This window comes from Eurosta solidaginis, chromosome 5, assembly GCF_040869045.1.
Source record: "Eurosta solidaginis isolate ZX-2024a chromosome 5, ASM4086904v1, whole genome shotgun sequence".
NCBI classification, from domain to species: domain Eukaryota; kingdom Metazoa; phylum Arthropoda; class Insecta; order Diptera; family Tephritidae; genus Eurosta; species Eurosta solidaginis.
The window spans coordinates 215,430,007-215,451,342 of record NC_090323.1 but is presented as its reverse complement, the minus strand read 5'-3'; the positions used below and the strand labels follow the sequence as shown (position 1 = coordinate 215,451,342).

The following is a 21,336-nucleotide window of genomic DNA, read 5'->3' as shown; positions in this document are numbered from 1 at the left end:
TCATGATATCTTCAACGAATGCCAAATTACAGCTTGCAAAACTTTTAAATTACCTTCTTTTAAAAGTGGGCGGTGCCACGCTCATTGTCCAAAATTTTACTAATTTTCTATTCTGCGTCATAAGCTCAACTCATCTACCAAGTTTCGTCGCTTTATCTGTCTTTTGTAATGAATTATCGCACTTTTTCGGTTTTTCGAAATTTTCGATATCGAAAAAGTGGGCGTGGTTATAGTCCGATATCGTTCATTTTAAATGTCGATCTGAGATGAGTGCTCAGGAACCTACATACCAAATTTCATCAAGATACCTCAAAATTTACTCAAGTTATCGTGTTAACGGACGGACGGACGGACGGACGGACGGACGGACATGGCTCAATCAAATTTTTTTTCGATCCTGATTATTTTGATATATGGAAGTCTATATCTATCTCGATTCCTTTATATATGTACAACCAACCGTTATCCAATCAAACTTAATATACTCTGTGAGCTCTGCTCAACTGAGTATAACAAGAAATACTTATGTGAACCACAATATTACACAATATTGTCTTCGGCATAAAGAGTCAGCCTGTATCGTTTATAAACTTAAAATTTTTCTATAACCCTAAGAGTAATCTATAAAATTTATTAACGTTGAAAACGGCATCTGAGATTATAAATCTTTAAGCCAATATATATTGAGGACATTGGACTGGTCATCTCATGACCTTAACAACACATGTGTAAGCTTTTCTTAACATAGAAGTATTTTTGAAAGAGTAACAAAAAATGGGCGTGTCACGCATATTTTTAAAATTTGTTTAAGGTTTGTTCTTAGCTCAAATATAGAATATCAGTCGAATGTAATTAAATACAAAATTTTGACTTTTATTTCTTTACATTATGACAACCAGGCCAAGGGAGGTACAAAGAAAGGAAAATGCTTTTTTACATCTGTTTTCTAGTTCGTTTTACAGCTTTTTTTTCGTCTTGAACATTTCACTACTGTTTAGTCCGCCTACATACCTAATTAGACGCCAGCGCGCGCCATCCTTACGCGCAGCCGTGTTCGGCGATTTAGAAGGTGCCAACACCCACGAAGGGCCATCGCCATCAACATAACGGCAACCGACCGGCAGTCTTGTACTATCAACGGGTAACAGCGAACGCGCTCCATTTCTTTACGTATATATTTATTTATCCTTTTATATATATGTTAACATTTTCTTTTACATCGTAAAAAAGTTGAAATGTGCAGAAGTTGAATATCATTTATTAATTTATGAATTAATTAATTATTAAATAAATAGTATTAGAAAAATTTATAACGTTTTAAGGAAAACCCCTTAACTTTTTGTTTAGTGAACTTTTGTAGTGTAGCGAAGAAAGGCCAGAGTTTAATCAACTACCATCTCTCTGCTTGATTCGTATTACTTGAACATGTGTGGTTTTGGCTATTTTGGCAACATCTCTTGACGTGGATCGGTTTTTCCTAATAGGGATGGAATATTATTCTTCAAGCGGGAGTCTGTGGTTATTACTCTGCTTGTCCTACATCACTTCAATGATTGTTCTTCGCTAAGCCATCTTCCATGGAGCGCAAATCCGTTCTTCGCTCAATGGAACAGGATCCTGTGAGTAATGCCAACTGTTTGTATCTAACCTTGAGATTATTCATCCCAATGTACAACATTTCGCATTAATTTTCCTCGCTTTTGTTAGCTTGATTTTAGAAGCTAATATATTTTTAAAAATGTCATGAAGCACCAATTCAAAAATATTTAACTCAACTTCATGCTATATCATTACTAAACACTTTTAAGGCGTCGTAAATTGGCGTAATTTTTTCTACCAGCCCTTAATTGTTTATTCAATTTATGATGTTATTATTCTTATTTAATATTAAAATAAACCAAATTAATCTAAAATTTACAACTAAAACAAATAGAGGTGTCTTAGTTCGGGTGTAGCCGCACAAAATATAGTCAGCGTGAGTTTCAATTGTACAGTTCATTTCAGATAAATAACTTTTTCGAATTTTGTTACAAGGGATTTTTTTTGAGGCTCTAGAAATGTTGTGTAATGCTTGATCGGAATAGGGGCGTGGCACGGCCGCGCTGAAATATATCTTATTATTCTAATCTAAGCCACATTTAAACGACCTTTATATATAAATGTGGGCGCGGTATTTAACCGCTCCCGTCCATTTTTACTAGAAATATTTCCAGCTATAAGAAAAATACGTGCACCCAACCTTAATTTTTCTTCGAGTTATGGCTCCCGAAATATAGAAAATTGCTTGGTCAAAAATGGCGGTGGTGCCAGGTCTACTTCCAGATATTTGTGTTTTTTTGCTTTTTTCTTGTTATAATTCCATCATTGATATAAAGCACTTTTTTGAAAAAGATATAGCTTATTTTATTCATCCACGAGCCTTTTAAAATCTTGTATATAAAAGCGGGCGTAGTTCTTAACCGATTTTTCTTCGAGGCATTCTTAATAGTGAAGGCAAGCTATCTGCCGAATTTTGTTATGAAAGGTTTAACGGTTTTTTTTATTTTTGATTATTGATATTAGAGAAAAATTGTAAGCTTACAAACGGCGATGGTTACTAGGACATGTTTCTGAATTTCACTTCTTCATCAGCTAGCTTTTCGGAAGCTGAGCATTGAACCCGAATCTCCAATATTCATATCAGTGCAAAGGCAGATTGTATAAAGCAATATGAGCAAAGTTCGCTAATTAAATACATGTGATCATTTTTGATTAATAATATATTTAAAATTGATTTAATTACAAGTGGGCGGTGGCACTCCCGTTATCAAATGGTTTTTAAAATTTTTACCAAGAGTCTTAATATCAGTCCACATATAAAATTTTAACACTCTAGGTGTATTATTTTTTAAATAATCAGTTCTTTTGTGTTTTCCAAAATTGCATATATCTAAAAAGTGGGCGTGGCTATCATTTCGCTCATTTTAATTAACGATGGGCGATTAATGCCAGGGAACCCATATGCCAATTACAGTACGATATCTCAATCCACCTAGAAAATTTCATTAGCTTAGCGGTATTTGTTTTTATACTCAGCGTGCTTTGCACAAAGAGTATATTAACTTTGATTGGATAACGGTTGGTTGTACAGGTATAAAGGAATCGAGATAGATATAGACTTCCATATATCAAAATCATCAGTGTCGAAAAATTATTTGATTAAGCCATGTCCGTCCGTCTAGTCTATATCTTTGCAAAAAAGAGCTTTTATCAATGGTATTTCATTTCCCAAGTGGACTTATAACAATAAATAGGAAACACTTCAAATTTGATACTGATGATTTTGATATATGTATATCTATATCTATCTCGATTCCTTTATACCTGTACAAACAACCGTTATCCAATCTAAGTTAATAAAGCACGCTGAGCACAAAAATGGTATGTAAACAAAAAGCACACGTTTAAAAGTTTGAAAACAAAGAGTATATTATTCGAACTTTGGATAGTGCGCACTCGCTAAATGCCGCCAACATGTAAACTTTTTCGAATACTTTGCTCGAAAATGGTGAAAGCTAAATACTTGAGTGAGCATGGATGCAATACAAGACAAACAAGAATTTCTTAATTCTGCTATCTAGATTAAGTTTTCAGAAATCCTTCCTATTTTCTTATAGATAGATACTATGCACCAATCCGAAATCCTCACATTCTCACTTTCAATAGAAAATTTTTCCACTAACTTTTCCTTTTATATACCCAACGTGCACTTGTACATTAGGGTATATATTGCAACGAATTTACTGCAGATCCTCTTATTTGCAATCTTCTGCTAAGTTCGAATCACTAAACTGTTGTGCAATATTTAATAATGCAAAATGGCATTTATTAAAGTTCTTTACAATAACACTACAACTGATTTTAAAAATAATACTGCTATTTCTCGACAATAGCGTGCTTAATCGAAACTGATTGCAGCACCTCTACCGTAGTTGCCTTTTATACTCTTTGATTTCCTCGTTGCATTTTCTAGGCGCTTCCATTTCTAGAATTTACTAGTTGGTTATCTGTATAATTATAACTACAGATGTACGTGTATAGCTATCATATGCACGTGTGTTTGTGAGCGAAACTTCTACAATTATATTGCATATCTCAGATAAGATATCTGCATGTGTTTGTGAGTTGCTTCTCCCTGGGTATACGTACATATGTGTAGTCATAATGATTGAATTATTGATGTGACTTGAATCACTGCTTAGCATCGGCTTAGGGATGATAGAATTCTTAGTGCTGCTAATATTCGTTACAATATAATAACTTTTAGGGGTAACGTTAGTACGTCATGGCTTTAAGGAATCGAGACAGATATAGGCTCCATTATATCAAAATTATCAGCATCTAAAACAATTTTCATTGAGAACTCCCTTCCTACGTTCGACCGTTAAGAGGATAAATAAAAAAAAGTAAGGACGGGACTGTTTTCGGCTGTGCCGAAGACTTCATACCCTTCATGAATGGGGCTGAACAATAATCTTATCCCATTCGTAATCTCAAAATAATGCGCTGCATAGGATAAGAGGTATATAGTGAACAGGTGTACATACCTAAACGATTTTAAAATAAATATAAAAAAAAAATGGCAAAAAACCCCATTATCTGAACGATCGGTTGTATGGGATATATATTATATATAGCTCCAAACGAAATGATTTTTTCGGGAAATCTTCTATTATATTAGAATATATGTATGTCACCAAGTTTCACGTTTTTATATTGGAAACTGAGGGAGAAATAGCCAAAAATCGTTCTACGTGAACAATCGGTTGTATGGGATAGGTATATACTATATAGATATAGCTCCGATCAAAGTGATTTTTTCAGGAAATCTTCTATTATATATTAGAATAAATATCACAAAGGGTAACGTGTTTATATTGGAAATTAAGGGAGAAATGGCTAAGAATATTTCTATCTGAACGATCGGTTTTATGGGATATATAATTTATATATAGATCCGATCGAAATGATTTTCTCATCAAATCTTTTATGATATATTAGAATAAATATCACTAAGTTTAACGTTTTTATATTGGAAATTAAGGGAGAAATTGCCAAAAATCTTTCTATCTGAAGGATCGGTTGTATGGGATATAACTATATATAGCTCCGATCAAAGTGATTTTTTCAGAAAATCTTCTATGATATATTAGAATATATATCACTGAGTCTTACGTTTATATATTCTAAATTAAGGGAGAAATGGACAAAAATCTTTCTATTTGAACGATCGGTTGTATGACATATAATTATAAATAACTCCGATCAAAGTGATTTTTTCAGGATATATTCTATGATAGAATATATATCATCGACTTTTACGTTTATACTTTCTAAATTGCGGCAAGAATGACCAAAATCGTCTTATCTGAACGATCTGTTGTATGGGAGATATATGTTATAGTGGTCCTATCCTAACGGATCCGACAAATGTCTAATATAATACGAAAATATACCCTTGTGCCAAATTTCATTGAGATATCTCAAAATTTGAGGGACCGGTTTGCGTTCAAACAGACAGACGGACAGACAGACGAACGGACGGACAGACGGACATGGCTATATCAACTCAGTTCGTCGCCTTGATCAATTTGGTATACTTAGTGGTGAGTCTATCTTCTATATTTCTCAACGTTACAAACATCTGACCAAAGTTAATATACCATTTCATGTTCATGAAAGGTATAATAAATGTAAGGCGCGATAACCTCCCGAGCTTCTCTTCCAATTTGCATCTTTCTCCTTTTTTACTTTTTCCTACAAATTGGCGGGATGCGACCTATTTGTTTTATGCCGATTCCGAACGGCATCTGCAGGGAAGATGAGTTTTCACTGAGAGCTTTTCATGGCAGAAATACGCTCGGAGTGCTTGCCAAACACTGCCGAGGGGCCACCCCATTTAGAAAAATGTTCTTCTAATTGAAAACCTTGTTTCTAAAATTTTGAGTTTGCTTTGCCCGGCGGGAGGGGGGGGGGGTGAACCCATGATCTTCGGTGTGATAGGCGGAGCACGATACCATCCCACCACGACGGCCGTCAGTTAAGAGGATAACTTGAGTAAAAATTGATATATCTTTCAAAGATGCTCAACAAACGAAACGATACCATTTTGTTTCGTTTGAAATCAAAATTTACTTAGCGAAATGATTAAGTTTAGATACACGTTACAAACGTTATGAAACGTTCGCCTTTACCGTTAATTTCCCTCACACACAACCCAACGCGTGCTTAGGCTTTGATGGCACACTTCGCGTTGAAGTTTAACGTTATTATTAACGAAAATTATAAATAAAACTATAAAAACTAAATTTATTTAGACAACTGCTTTTACATTAACATTCGCAAATGTTTCAAAGGAAAAAATTGAAATTTCTTGATTAACGTTACAATGCATTCTTGATGTGCGATACTTCTTTACCAAAGACGGATAAAGAGACGAAACTCGATAATAAAATAATAAAATCGATATCAAAATTTCGAAAAAAGGAAAAGATACTATAATGCAATACCAATGACAGATAAAATGATGAAACGTGATGTGTTGAATAACTACAAAACTAGAAAATTTGTAAAATTTTCGAACATAAGTGTGGCACCACCCACACTTAGAGGAAGAACTTCAAAAGTTTTGAAAGCCGTAAATCAAAAGCCATTGAAAATATGATGTTGAAATTCGTTATGATATTGTTCATGTCATTATACATACACTCTATGAAAATTAGTAGGGTCGGTTTTACGGTGTATAACTAAATTATACTGATATTATACGTCAGTAATGATATGGTGTAGAAAAGTTCAAAAATAACAAAATTTTTGAGAATAGGCCTGGCGCCGCCCCACTTTTAGATAATTACTCTATAATACCATAAGTCGAACAAAAATCTAAAAATCCTAACGAAATTTGTGATCAGGTGTGTTTTTAAACAAAAAAGCATAAGTAATTGAAATCTAATAAACAATTTCGAAATTGGGCGTGGCATCACCCACATTTAGGAAAAGAAAGTTTAAATCTTTAAATCTGAGAAAAATTCGTTAGCAACTACGACCATTTTTGCTGCAAGCTCTAACTATCAAAAAATTGGTAATATATTTTTGAAACTTAACTTCATTACCAATCTGGGTATGGTAGTGCAGAATACGAAAATTAAAAATATTAGAGTAGCGCACGAAAATAAAATAATAATTGCAGTTGGGATGTTAGGTGACAATAAAGAAATAGTAGTAAGTCCTACAAAAAAAAAAAAATTATATTATCATGTTCCGGTCCATTTAATTAAGCCTTGCAAAAAACTTCAATATCAAAGTCGTACAAATTTAGCAATATCTAAGACATTGAGCACATTGTTTCTATGACCCTAACTGTCCTATAGCTGCTTCTTGATTTTTCTTTAAATGTATCCTTAATATATTGCAACGAATTTACTGCAATTCCTCTTATTTGCAACCTTCTACTAACGTTCGAATCACTAAACTGTTGAATAAATAACTCCACTATTCATAATGCAAAATGGCCTTTATTCAAGTCTTCACAATAATACTACTACTTCTCGACAGATAGCGTGCTTAAATCAAACTGACTTCGTCGTGCCTCAGCTGCTGCTGCTTTTATACTTTTTTTGGTTTCCTCGATGACATATTTCTAGGCGCATCTATTTCTAGAATTTGCTACCAGCTATAATATAACTACAGATGAACGTTATAACTTCTCATATGCGGGTGTATATGTGAGTGATGCTTCCACTACTTTTGGTAGCACCTCAGATAAGACATACGCATGTGTTCCTGCATCTCTCTCTGCTGCATGTATGGACATATGTATAGACATAATTATTGATTTATTGATGTGCATGCAAGTCACTGCTTAGTATTGGCTTAGTGATGATAGTATCCCTTAGTGTTGCTAATATTCCTCACAATATGTATGAATGGGTACATAAAGTTTGGCTTCGCCCGGTTTATTTATGTAAACTAAAATAATATAAAAATAAAATAAAAAGAATTAGTGTTTAAGTTAAGCCTTACAAATCCAAATTTAGGGCATCTGGATATTCGTAAGTAACGCTGGAAAAAACGTAGTTTTTTACAGTATACTTTTGAAATTTTGTCCAGTGGTAAGTATTAATGTAACAACATTAGCATGTGCCTTTTTAGGAGTTATAACTTTTTCCTATGTTATAATTTGTAACGCTTATTGAAGTAATGACAACCAAAGTCAAGTTATGACAAAATTTAGCTATATTACTAATACTCAAATGCGCTTGCACATAACCTTCCGTAGTTATTTGCAAAACAAAAGGAAAAAAAAACAATTTTAGTACACGTTCGGTTTGGATGAAATAAGCCAATAGAAAAATACTTTTGCAATAAATTTGTATTGTCCATTTTCTTATTGATATATAAATTGATACCAGTGACCCAAACTCTTATTCCTTTTATAATAAAGGTCTTTCAGAAAATAAATTTTTTTTTAGTCCGAACAAATTATTACATCCGGACTTTCACTTCATAAATCCGAAAATAAAAGTTAAATTCCGCCTTTTATTTTCTAGGAACAGAATAAAAGTCCAGCCCTTCTACTAGGGAAAGCCTCATCCAAATGCAACGATTTTTTTTTTCATACATAAATCTTTGTTTTAACAGAAAGTGTTGTATCGATTTTCACACAATTTCTTAATAAGATCAAACTTTATGGCATTAAAATAAGTTAACTACGGAAAACTATATACATATATAATACCCTGCGAGGTGATTATGATTTTTCAATGGAACCTCTTATATAAGAAACGACTTTGGTGTTTTCCTACAGATTCAAATCCAGATTTTGGGAGAATCGATTGCTAAAATATCGTTTCATTTGAATGAGCCGTTCTTTAGTTATAGGTCAGGACTTTTATTTGTCCTAAAAAGATAAAAGTCCGGATTTAACTTTTATTTTCGAACTTATATGATAAAACTCCTTATTTTACTTTTATTTGTGGATTTCGTTTAAAATAAATCTGAAAAATTAAAAGATATCCCCGAGTTCGCTAGACAATTTTTTTGATACAAAAAAATAATTACTATTAAAATGGGTCACTGATTGATACACTTTTAGTTTTTACGCAAGAGTAAAACAGTTTTTGATATGGTGCTTTATTTCTGGGAGTAAAAACAGAAAGTTTGCCGACAAAAGGTACACACTAATATGGCTTACATTTTAAAACCTGTAATATTTACGCGATTAAAATAGTTTGCATTAATCTTTAACTATTTAAACAAACATACATACATATATGGCCAAATCAAATATGTGTTAAAATTTAAAAAAAATTCAGCGTTCGTTACAATGAGTATCCAAAGCTTGGTTTCAAAACTAAACCAGCGAAATCTGAACTTGTATTAAAACATATCGATGACTTTAACATTTTTCACAAGTAACATTTTTCACAAAAAAAAGACAGAAAATTTAAACTTATTAGTTTTATTTTAAGAAGTGTCTTAATTGTTTTGTTTAAAAACTTTTTCGAAACTTTTAAGTTTAAAAACTAGATAAATATAAAATAAATTATAAACGTAGTAGTAAACTGAAAAGCTTCCAGTTAAGTACAAAAAAAGTTAATAAAATTGCTTAAAACGCAGGATGTTCGAACCCAGCCTACAATTTTTAACCGTGTATATAAATAACTGAATTACTATTTATGATTTTAAAATAAAATTTAGTATTGTTCCTGTTTAATAATAATTTATTTGACGCAGGCATAATTTCTTGGAAATTTACTGATGTTGTTGAAATGACAGTTAACAGGCTGCAGGAATGACAGAAACCTTCCGTATTAGCATAAACATTTGAAAATTAGCAAAAGTCTAATTTTTTTAACAATACACAAAAAGTCATGATTTGCACCAAATTGCAAAAGCGTCTGTTCGGTGAATTCACATTTGAATTAAAATATTGACTGATTTTCTTAATTAAGTTTCATCAGTTAACATTTCAGTGGATTTTCGTCAAATGATAATATTAAAAACACGAAGGAAAAAATCTTTTAAGCACCCGAAAAAAATCAATGCACGAAATTTCGTTTCACTAGCACTTTTTTGTTTATAAATTTTACGCGTTACACATTATCCTTACATTTCTTTTAAACCAAACATAGGTAGTTATTAACATTTCACTTCAAAGTGCACGCCTTTTTATTTCTTGTTGAAATCATGTGATACCTTTCAAGAATGTGAACTGGGTTATTGTAAGTACAAGATGAAAAACATTTACATACGTATTTCGTTCATATAAGGAACTTAAGTCTTAGGCATAAACAAATACGTGTTTTTCTGTAAAGAACACAAAAATATTTAATAAAAAGGAAACAATTAACTCGCATTGAAAAAAATTACTTTTAAATTTGAATTTTTCCTAAAGAAATGCATGCGAAATCGTAAGTTTTGGCATTATTTTGTCATTGCCCTTGCATCGGCTGTAGATTGGGAACATGGAAATGAAAATACAGGTATTCTAAGTCAGCTGTTGATGCAACGTAGGCGCCATTACCATGCAAAAGTTTAATGGGTTTGGGTCCTAAGCGAGCAAAACTATAGCCCTGATCAAGTGAGTTTTGCAGTTACGTATCACGATCAATTCTCAAGGTAATTATTGAGAGACTTCAGGAGCAGAGTTCCTTAAATTTTCGTACACATGAGTTGTTTTAGACCGATGCCGCTCTTGTGTTTCATTCTGCCAAGTAGCGACATCTACATATTAAACAAAAAAAAAAAGTGGTGTTTACGAAAAGCAGTGTGCCTGAATTAAAAACAAGAAATTAACAATTTATTCGAATCATAAATTAAACCAGACATTTATTTGGAATTATCTGGCTCAAAATGTTGTTGTTGCATATACATGCACAATTTTTTATCTGGCTCAAGATCTTTGGGGCCGGATGATGCCTTATAATGCTTTATTTGTTTTTGTCTTCTTTCGCGGTATCCATATCATAAGAAAACTCTCAAGTAAAATTTCGTTAATATTTTTGTGTGAAAAATAATAGCAGCCAAATAATTTTGTCATTTTCTTTATATCGCTTTTTGTTTCATCAGGCAAACTAATTTGCAGATAGCCAACAAGGGAAGTGTCCCTACATATATTAGTCCAACATCCAGAAATGTTCTTGATATTACATTGAGCTCCGAGCATGATATATCAATGTATAATTTGATGGTTCTTGATAAACAATCCTTATCCGACAATGCGTATATCAGCTTCATCATGAAACGGCGTCACTACTCTGAAAGACAAGAAAGTTAGATTCAGCTAGGCATTAGGAGAAAACTTGTTAAAATAAACATATTCGAATTCAAAGTGCACTCAAATTTAATGTCACCAATTTATTAGCGGAATGTTATCGAAAGGCTATCGGTTTGCAATCAACAAATTATCGATAACCTACCGAAAATTACATATTTGTTTTTAAAAGTATATCAATTTGTTTTCGGAAACTTATAGATTTGCTATCAAGGTGCTACTAATTTGTAAAGGGCGTGCTATCGATATGTTGTCGATTTTTTTAACAAAATTTTATCGATTTGTTATAGAAAATTTATCGACTGTCACCGATTTGCTTTATAAAACTTCAATATAAAATCGATATCACAGGCGTTACCCTTCGATAACAAACTGATAACAAACTAATAAGAAAACTATGACAAGCTGATAAAAAGTCGAAAACTCGACGACAATTATTCGCTAACAATTATAAACTGAGCAAAAGAATAAGTCGATATCGGTTGTTACCGCTAAGAAGCCAACAAAACTCTCCTCAGAAAGCCCGATATTATTGGGTTTGAGAAAAGTCACCTCTGTTGTGGTTTCACGTCAATCCCTGAGTGAGCTCTAAAAATTAAGCTTTCTAAATATACACTGTATGTTTACACATCCAATTTTATGAGAACTTGGTAGTCACGCTTGTCTTTAAATAAATAACGAAGAGCTTTAAAATTTTATTTATTAGCCCGATATGAGAAATAAAGTAATATAAGCTGTTAACATCTATACATCTTTGTACATCCCTAAAGCTTAATGATTATAGGCCAGTTACATTCGTGAAAGGTATAAGACCTTTGGTTCAATCGAACACAGTCTCATCCTTGCTTGTTTCAACCTTATTTTACTTGTAAATTATACATACATACACATTTATATACACACTTATCTACAAATAGAAATTTGCATTTTACGATATGGTGAGAATTTATGTAAATAACTTCTATTTTATTTAATTTTTATTAATGAAACCGGTAAATATAGCAACTGCGATAAAAATAGTTCCGATATTTAAATGTAGGCAATGTAGCCAAGAATCCTGTCTTTATAATAATTAGGATACCCTTTGTCCAAGAGCGACATCGCTTTTCAATTTGGTAGTACCTGTGAAGTTAACAGAAAAGCGCGGTGCATTGGAGCGTTATCGTGAAGAGAAAGAAAGAAAAGGCTAAGAGAAATAATTTTGGAAAACTCAGAAGACGGCGTAAGGCTCCAGGCACAGGGCAGGTTCTTGCAGGACCCGGTAACTGACATAGGGAGTGTGCTTTAGTTGTGGAGGGAACTATTCTCCTCATGGCAAGCTAGCGAGGGCGAAGACGAAGGCGATATCCTAATCACCAGTGAAGTGAGAATGGCAATATCCCAGGAATAAAAAGGTGCCGGGTAATGACGGAATTTCCGCTGAGCTGTTCAAACACGGAAGCGAAGAATATGCGTCCAAAGTGGAACTCTAAAGTGCTGTGCCCTGTACACAGGAAAGGCGATCCCGCAAACAGGGCAAATTAGCGCGGAATAAGTTAGTTTAATATCGCGTTTAAAGTTCTATCTAACGTACTGTGAAAGACTGAAGCCTTAAGTCAACGAACAAACCTTATCAGTGCGATTTCAGACCAGTCTACTATTCAATTGAAAAGTAAAGTCCTCTAGCTAAGTCATCCTCACATTCTGCGCGTCGCTCATCATACATATCCTGACGATGTCTCCTGGAGAAAACTCAAGATAGAAGAATGGAGATTCATCATATTTTTATCGAATTCAAATCAGAATTTGATAGTGCGGAATAAAGTGCTTGTATGCCGCTATAACTAAATTTAAGTTTCCTGAAAATCTAGTAAGGCTCTGTCAAATGATATTGAGTAACATTACAACCTCCGTTGGGAAGGATCTCTCCGAGCCAATCCAAACCAAACTAGGCTTCAGATAAGCTGACTCCTCTTCATGCGATTTATTTTACCTAGAGAAGTTAGTTCTAGCAACAGAACTAAACAGCGATGGCAAAATCCATTTTAAGAGCGAACAATTACTGTGGTACGCTGACGATATTGAAATTATTGGCGTTAACAAACGCGCCGTGAGTTCTAACTTCTTTGGATTAGATAAGGTAGGTAAGGAGGTGTCTTAAAAGCCCCGTCACTTTTGAGAGATATAAATTCAAGATTGTTAATGAGTTGGCCTTAGAGTCAAGATTGTTAATTCTTGGTCAGCTTAGAAATCAAACGGACAACAACTCTTGCAAACAAGTTGTACTTTAAACTGAAATCGGTGCTCTTGTTTGGTGCATAGGCGCTCAATGGTGCGCCTTTCTGATGCGCATGTCACTGTAAAAATTTTAGAAAGAGCCAATTGTGCGCGAAGTTCAAAGTCCAATACTTCTTCGCCATGTAGATGGCGCGATGCTTTCATTCTCTTCCTACTTCCTTACGTATCAGCTATGTGCGCTACTGAAATTATAACGAGGTTTCTTGGAGTTAAATTTACTTTGTAGCGACTAATTTGTGGACCATTTTGCTAACGCGTAACTCCTTTTCCCATGCTTTTTTCGTCTCCGAACTACCTTTTCAAGCATATATACTCCACATTCTACAAATAATCAACAGTTTGATTGATTTAATGGAACTTTTTAAGCTAAAAAGTAGGCATGGTTGCCGAAACATTTTACTTATTTTTAATTATTTTATTCTCTTTTTTACAACAAAACTCTGGATTTTTTCTTATAACGCCACTAAAATTTGTATGTTGTAAGCGGTTTCAAAAATATGTGCGTCTATATCCTTGGGCATATTGTTAAATGCCATGAGACAGGAGTAGATACGTGGACCTATTTGAACTCAGATTTTTTCCTCATTTAATTATTTTTGAAAACTATGAAAAATCTCTAAATTTTATATATTTACTCGAACTTTTATTTGTAGAAACTTTCAATTAATTTCTGTAAATTTAAAACTGTTTTTAAAATAATATATCGCACTCTTTGACCTATATTTAATTTAATTCAAAAATATATAATAAGATTATGCGTAGTATGAAATAAAATAACTTAAACGTTTTTCAGATCAAATTAAATTTTTTTCAAATTAGATTAAACCTTTTTCGAGTTTAATGAAACTTTTTTTAAATCAAATGAAACTATTTCAGATCAATTTATTCTTTTTTCAAATCAAAATAGACTTTTTTCAAATCAAATGCTTTTTTTTTTAAATCAAGTAAAATTTTTTTTTTTCAAATAAAATTAAACTTTTTTTTAATCAAATGAAACTTTTTCATATCAAACTAATCTTTTTAACAATGAATTAAAATTAATCTTTTTTCAATGCAAATTATTTTTTTTTTTTTTTTTTCAAATCAAATTAAACTTTTTTCAAAACAAGTTAACATTTTTTTACGTCAATTCAAATGCATTTTTTTCTCTAATAATATTAAATTTTTTTTAGATGAAGTGCTACTTTTCGCAAATCAAATTAATCTTTTTCAGATAAAAACAAATTGCTTGCATATTAAATTAAACTTCTTTCAGATCAAATGTTACTTTTTTCAAGTCAAACGAAGTATTTTTTAAATCAAATTAAGCCTTTCTCAAAACAAAATGAAACACTTTGCTGATCAAATAAATTTTTTTATTTAAAATTAAAAAATATTTTGGTTTATGAAATCAACAGATTTTGAACCGTGCTTTTATGCTATTGTGCTTTTAAAGGTTCACCCTAATATATAAATACACATACATATATGAAGCTACAGTTTTAAAGCCCAACAGTGTTTCACAACCTGCGGAAACCATAAGGCTAAATAGTTTAATTTGAAATTAAAAAAATTGCATAAACAAGTTTTGTTTAGTTTGCAAGTAGTTTAATTTTGTTCGAAAAAAGTTGAATTTGGTTTAAAAAGGTTTAATTTGGCTTGAAACAAGTTTCATTTGGTTTGAAAAAAGTTGCTTTTGGCTACAAAAAAGTTTCATTTGGTTTGCAAAAAGTTTCATTTGATTTGAAAAAAGGTTAATTTCGTTTGAAAAAAATTTAATTTTGTCTGAAAAAAATCTCATTTTGTTTGATAAAAGTTTTATTTGGTTGGAAAAGTTTGATATGGTTTGAAAAAAATTTAATTTGGTTTTAAAAAAATTAAATTTAATTCTAAAAAGTTTAATTTGGTTTAAAAAATTAATTTGATTTGAAAAAGTTTCTCATGGTTTGAGTTTCAAAGGTTTAATTTGACCTAAAAAAAGTTTAATTTGGTTTGAAAATATTTGTATTAGAAAAAATTTTATTTTGGTTTTGAAAAGAGTTTCATTTCGCCTGAAAAAATTCCATTTTGTTTGAAAAAAGTTTTATTTGGGTGGAAGAATTTGATATGGTTTCAAAAAAGTTTAATTTGGTTTTAAAAAAATTTAATTTGATTTGAAAAAATTTCATTTTGTTTGAAAAAAATGTATTTCCGAAAAGATCCATTTGGCGCGAAAATGCTTTATATTTTTCACATTTTATTCTTTAGAGTTGCTTCTCTACATAGATCTTGTGTGCGATCTCCTCAATTTCTTTTAAGGCCTCTTTCAATGACACCAATATTACATTTTTCACACTTACAGTCATGTATAATTATTGTAAAAAATTCACATGTATTAGCGACACTTTTTTAATTTGCTAAATTTTATATGATAAAATCCAAAATTTTTATACATACATATATATTTTAATTTTACAATTTTTCTATTTTCCATTTAATTTTCCTGCTAACCCGCTTAATTCGACAAAAAAAAAAAACAAAAAAAAAAAAAAATTCAAAACTCAAACGAAATTGCAACACCAAATATAAATGCCAATTGGAATGTAATTGAATTGCTCAAATCTTATGCCAATTTTAACCGACTTATCAAATTCAAATCCACAAATGCTTGCTTAACTAACATTTTATTAATCATTTAATATTTTACATATTTAATTGTTTAATTCATAATAAACAATTAATTATATTATTGATTAACAATTAATTTACATAATCATAAAATTGGTGTGAAAAAAAAAAACAAAAAAAAATCAAAAAAATTTGAAACATAAAAAATAAAATCTATAGAATACGCCACCGTCGGCTATATGGCAAAACGAATTCAAATGCGAAAACAAAGATTTATGGCGATCCAAAAGATAGCTGAACAAAAAAAGCAACAATTAGATGGGGTGCAACAACCGCCCAATCCAAATCCAAATGCGGGCGATCATGGACATGGGCATGGTCATGGCCATAGCCATGGCCATCCTCATGCGCCAAAACAAACAGTGAGTAACCGACCAATTGGCTTTTCAAATATGCAACAAAATGTTGGCTCGCGCGGTTGCTCGATAGTGGGACCCTTGTTTCAGGAGGTGAGATTCAAGGTGCATGACCCGAAGGCACATTCCAAAGGCGGTACGCTCGAGAATACGGTGAATGGTGGACGTGGAGGACCGCCGGTAGGACCACCCGGTTCAGGACCTCAGGGCGGCGGCGGAGGCGGTGGTGGCGGAGGTGGAGCGCCAGAAGGTGGGGACGCTGAAGCGGCAGTACCATCCCATTTATTACACCCGGGCAAGGTAAAAAAAGTAATTTAAAGCCCACACGTATATCAATTGAACATTGTGTGATAATACTAATTGAATATTTTTTCTTTCTTTTTCTTTTATAATTTTTCGTGATTTTTATTTATTTTGCTTTTCTTAAAATTTCTGTGTTTTGTGTTATGATTTTTTGCGTTTTAAACAGGACATTAACAAGCTGCTGGGCATAACGCCATCCGACATTGACAAATATTCGCGCATAGTGTTTCCAGTGTGTTTCGTTTGTTTCAATCTTATGTATTGGATTATCTACTTGCATGTGAGCGATGTCGTTGCCGATGATCTGGTCTTGCTGGGTGAAGAGAAGTAAATACGCAGAAAATTGTGCACAGGAGCGAAGCTTAAAGCAATGGCGCGTACAGTACTAAAGGTGTATTGTCTTGCCTACGCAGCATTAACTCGTACAGAGCAAGCAAGAAGTACAGGAGAATAGAATTCAGCGAATTGCACTAAATTAATTTAAGTTAATTTTTTAAATATAAAAACACTACGTAAATAATTAACGATAAATAAAAACAAAAAAATTAGCATAATTATGACACACAATAAACGCACGTGAATATAGGAAAAAAAAATTGTAAAAACCAAAAAATTTGAAAAAGCGTAGTTATAATAGAAACATTAACAAACAAAAAATATCGAAAGAAATAGTTAATAATTAAAAAATTTATACTATGCCGTTAAACATTGTTCAGTGCATTGAAAAGTAAAAAAAAAATCAAAGCAATTAAAATCAGTTTAATTTGCGTAGAAAAGAGCATAACTTCAAGTATTCACGAACAAAAGCATACACCCATACATACTGACAAAAAAATATTTATTCGCTTAAATAAAAATATTAAAAAATAAAATTCACTTATGTTGAACTGCAATGGAACAGGTGAAAAAAGCTCAAAACATGAAAAGCAACCGTTAAACAAAAAGTTGTTATACTTTTATAAATTGCCAATTAAGTACATAAATAAATCAAAAAACAAAGAGCAAGTGAAAAGAGTACTAAAAATGGTGTATGTCATTGTACAAAAGAAAAAAAAAAAGAATGCATACATACCACTACATACCAACGCAGTTGAAAAACCAAAAAAAAAAATATTATTTGTTATACAAAGATTACTTTGTTTCTTGTTTATTACAAAGATTATGCCATATTTTTTATTAATACTCCTAGTCCAAAGACCTATACATAAAAAAAATGTTAATTCATGGCATGTCAGAAGCGATGTTTTCAAAATTTTCATAGAAAAATTTGTGTAAAAAAAATTTTGCTAAAAAAAAAAAAATCGCCCTTTCTTTCGTAATACAATAAACCAAAGAATGCTTCAGTTTGCCACAACTTTCCTCTGCCAAAGAATTCCATAACTGATGTGGTCAAGCCATTTGCTTGCAGAGAGGCAAGGCCATATGCTATTGCAATAATAATTTGCGCTCACTTCACATATTTTTATTCTCTCTCGTTTAGTAGTTCCTGAGTAAGCGTTGTAGTAGCATGGAGGGAGGGTGTTATTTATTTGCGCTAAGTGGTAAGAAATTTTGGTACATATGTCTAGGCTCGCTGCTCGTTAATCAACGACTAAACTACCACTACTATGATGATATTTATGATATTCTAACGAACAAAATCTCAGTTTAAATTTTAGTGATCGCTGGTCTAGAGCAAAAGTACTAAGAAGAGATTCGTAGAGTGTCGAATGTTTTTACAGTCTTCATTCAATATGTGAGCTCAGCGACTCCAACTAGGCAATAAATATCTCATGCGTAAATTATATGCCCAAATTATCTTTTAAAAAATAAAAATAAATGTACGGTGCGATAACCTCCGAAGAGATTTTAGGCCGAGATTTTCTTCCAATTTGCGTCGTGCCCTTTTTTAATTTTTCCTACAAATTGGCGGGAGGGGACCTACTTGTTTTATGCTGAATCCGAGCGGCATCTACAAGGCAGATGAGTTTTCACTTTAAGCAGTTTAAAACTGCCCATAGTTATTAACTCATGTGAGCTAGGGCTGAACATTTACACAGGTATTGCGCGACTATTTCTTTGCCGCTTTCCTATGCGCAGCTCCTGAAAATTTCAACAATGGATCCTCATTCCCCCAGCATGCAGACCGAGTGGCCAGTGTCCTGTTATTGTCACGGTGATTCCAAAAATGTCATTCCTTGACCTATTGTTAGGTTCTCCGTTCTTCTAATATCGTAATAAGGCCAGGTCTGCATCGTTATCTTGAAGGTGTTAGAGAAGTACCAGTCGGAGATTGCTAACTCCTTCTATCTGCCAATTATTTATTGATGTGTGTAATTTGATGATGCATATCGATCGCCTTCGCAGGATCTAGCAGGTTCATTTGCAAGTCCATCTACTTTCTCCTTGGTTTCAACTTTTCTGTGTCCAGATACCTTTACAAGAATGATGTGTATTAAGTTAGCTGCGCCTTGAAGCGAGATCTTGTGGCTACTGATGCCCTAAGACAAAGTGAAGGGGGAGTTAAGTGTCATGAGCGCTGCTTGGCTGTCTGAGTAAATGCATACCTCGCATCTCTTCACTAAGTCTTCTGAAAGGAGCGTACATGCCCTCTTTACACCAAGAAATTTCGCTTACAAGATAGTAGCAAAATTGGAAAGACGAACTGAAAGCGACACTTTAATATGCTAAAAAAAGACACACACTCCTACACCGCAGCCATTTGGGAATCTTCGGTGTAGAGTGAAATTGCGTCGGCCTTATATAGTCACATCAGAAGTTTGAGTTTTACCACCTATTTGCTATTTTAAATATTCAATTAAGACGTCATGATGATTTCCAAACTAGTATCTAAATAGAACTCTGAATTATCCACTTTATCATTTCATTAAATATTTAATGTTCGAAAATGATTTGTATTTTATTATTTCCTTCTTTACTTCCTAACCGCCGAAAGCTCAAATTTCCATTATAAGCAATTAAACTCGTTAGAGAAAATTAAAAAATCTACTTTAATATTTATCTGTGTATATACGTATGTATACTTAAATATTTTTTACGCTTTAGCGCTTCCAAAACTATTTGCCAAATTTTTTATACTTAAACGAAAATTATCCAAAATCATGAAATTAGAAAGAACAAAAAAAAAAAAAAAAAATTAAAGGCACAATGGAAATTTTAATTACCGGAAAAACATACACATTGGCACACATTAATGTTAATTAAATATATTTTTTAAAGCTAAGTCAAGCTAAAACGATGTTAATTTTAATTTAATTTAATATTAAATATATGTTAAAATTTCAAATATTAGCGAGAAATTTGTATATATAGATTTTCCGATTTACATACATATATAAATACTTTATAAAAGTTTATCCATATTTTCCATGCACATGCTCACTCTTTAACAATGATTACTAAACTAGATCGATCCGTTTAAAACAGTGGTACACTCCTCAGCTTTGGAAAACTATTCCGCGTTCACCTACATGTCGTGTGAGCACAGCGACAGTGATTCGGTAAAACAATCAGATTTAGCTTGTTCTTCAAGCAGAAAACATCAAGCAGAATATCCATGGAAACACACACTATTACAAAAAAATTTTCATTTGTATTTGAAGCTCTGCCGGCGTTGTGTACCACTGCTTCAAAACAAAAAATATCGTAAATTTTTGTTGCTTTTGACCAGAAATATTTTTGCGAATATATCAATGTTTAGTACTGGTAGGTTACCGCGTGATGGCATTAGCTGCAGTGGGGAAAGGCATCGAGCATCAATCCCCTGTAAGTTGGCTATCGTAGTTTGACTACCTCACCGTAAGTTCCGGAAAAAACAGCATCGAAAGTTTCGAATCAAACTTTTTTATTTAGAAAAACGAGGGATCGCCCCTCCGAAATGGTTGGCAAATGCGCCGAGTGCAAATTAGCTTGAAAAGCTTCTCAGATAAAACTCAAAAATGTAGGGCAAATCTCGCCAATTTGTAGGAAAAGTTAGAAAGCCCAAATCTCCTCATAAGTAAATCGTGAAAAGTATTTTCTTATTAATTCATCAATAAAAGGGAAAAACTAAGAAAATACACAAGAGAAAGGGGATCATCGTGTAGGAAAAAGCTGAAAAATTTGACCAAGTTCTCATGATGCGGTATCAGACATTCACCTCATTGATATAACGACTTTCAGACACCCATGAACATGCAGAAAAACCTTCAAGTTTATCGCTGGAACAACTTTCAGCAAAACAAAGAAATGCTGGTAGCCACTTATAAATCAATTGGCCAGCCACTATTGTGCTACGCGTCTTCGATATGGGCGTCGAGCTTAAACAAAAAAAAAAAAAAAGTGGCGGTTATTGCGTTGAAAAGGCGTTCAGACTTATTCTCACTTATGAGCCAAAGTGTTGTTCCGATGATAGCCTACTGAACCCTTTTCTTCAATTTAAATACTTGCAACTCACAGTAA

General features: G+C 32.7%; 1 protein-coding gene across 24 annotated transcripts in view; it reads left to right on the top strand.

Moving 5' to 3' along the window:
* The window catches only part of Rdl (Resistant to dieldrin), a 210,632-nt gene extending 189,636 nt beyond the window's left edge, over positions 1–20,996 (top strand). For 16 of the 24 annotated variants that reach the window (XM_067788157.1, XM_067788153.1, XM_067788164.1 and 13 more), the window contains 2 exons: positions 16,397–16,902; positions 17,063–20,996. In XM_067788157.1, the coding sequence (XP_067644258.1) occupies positions 16,397–16,902; positions 17,063–17,227 (671 nt within the window). In that variant the 3' untranslated portion in view covers positions 17,228–20,996. The remainder of the gene's footprint in view (positions 1–16,396; positions 16,903–17,062) is intronic. The other 8 variants (XM_067788168.1, XM_067788169.1, XM_067788166.1 and 5 more) reach the window with 3 other exon arrangements.
* The last annotated feature ends 340 nt before the right edge of the window (positions 20,997–21,336 follow it).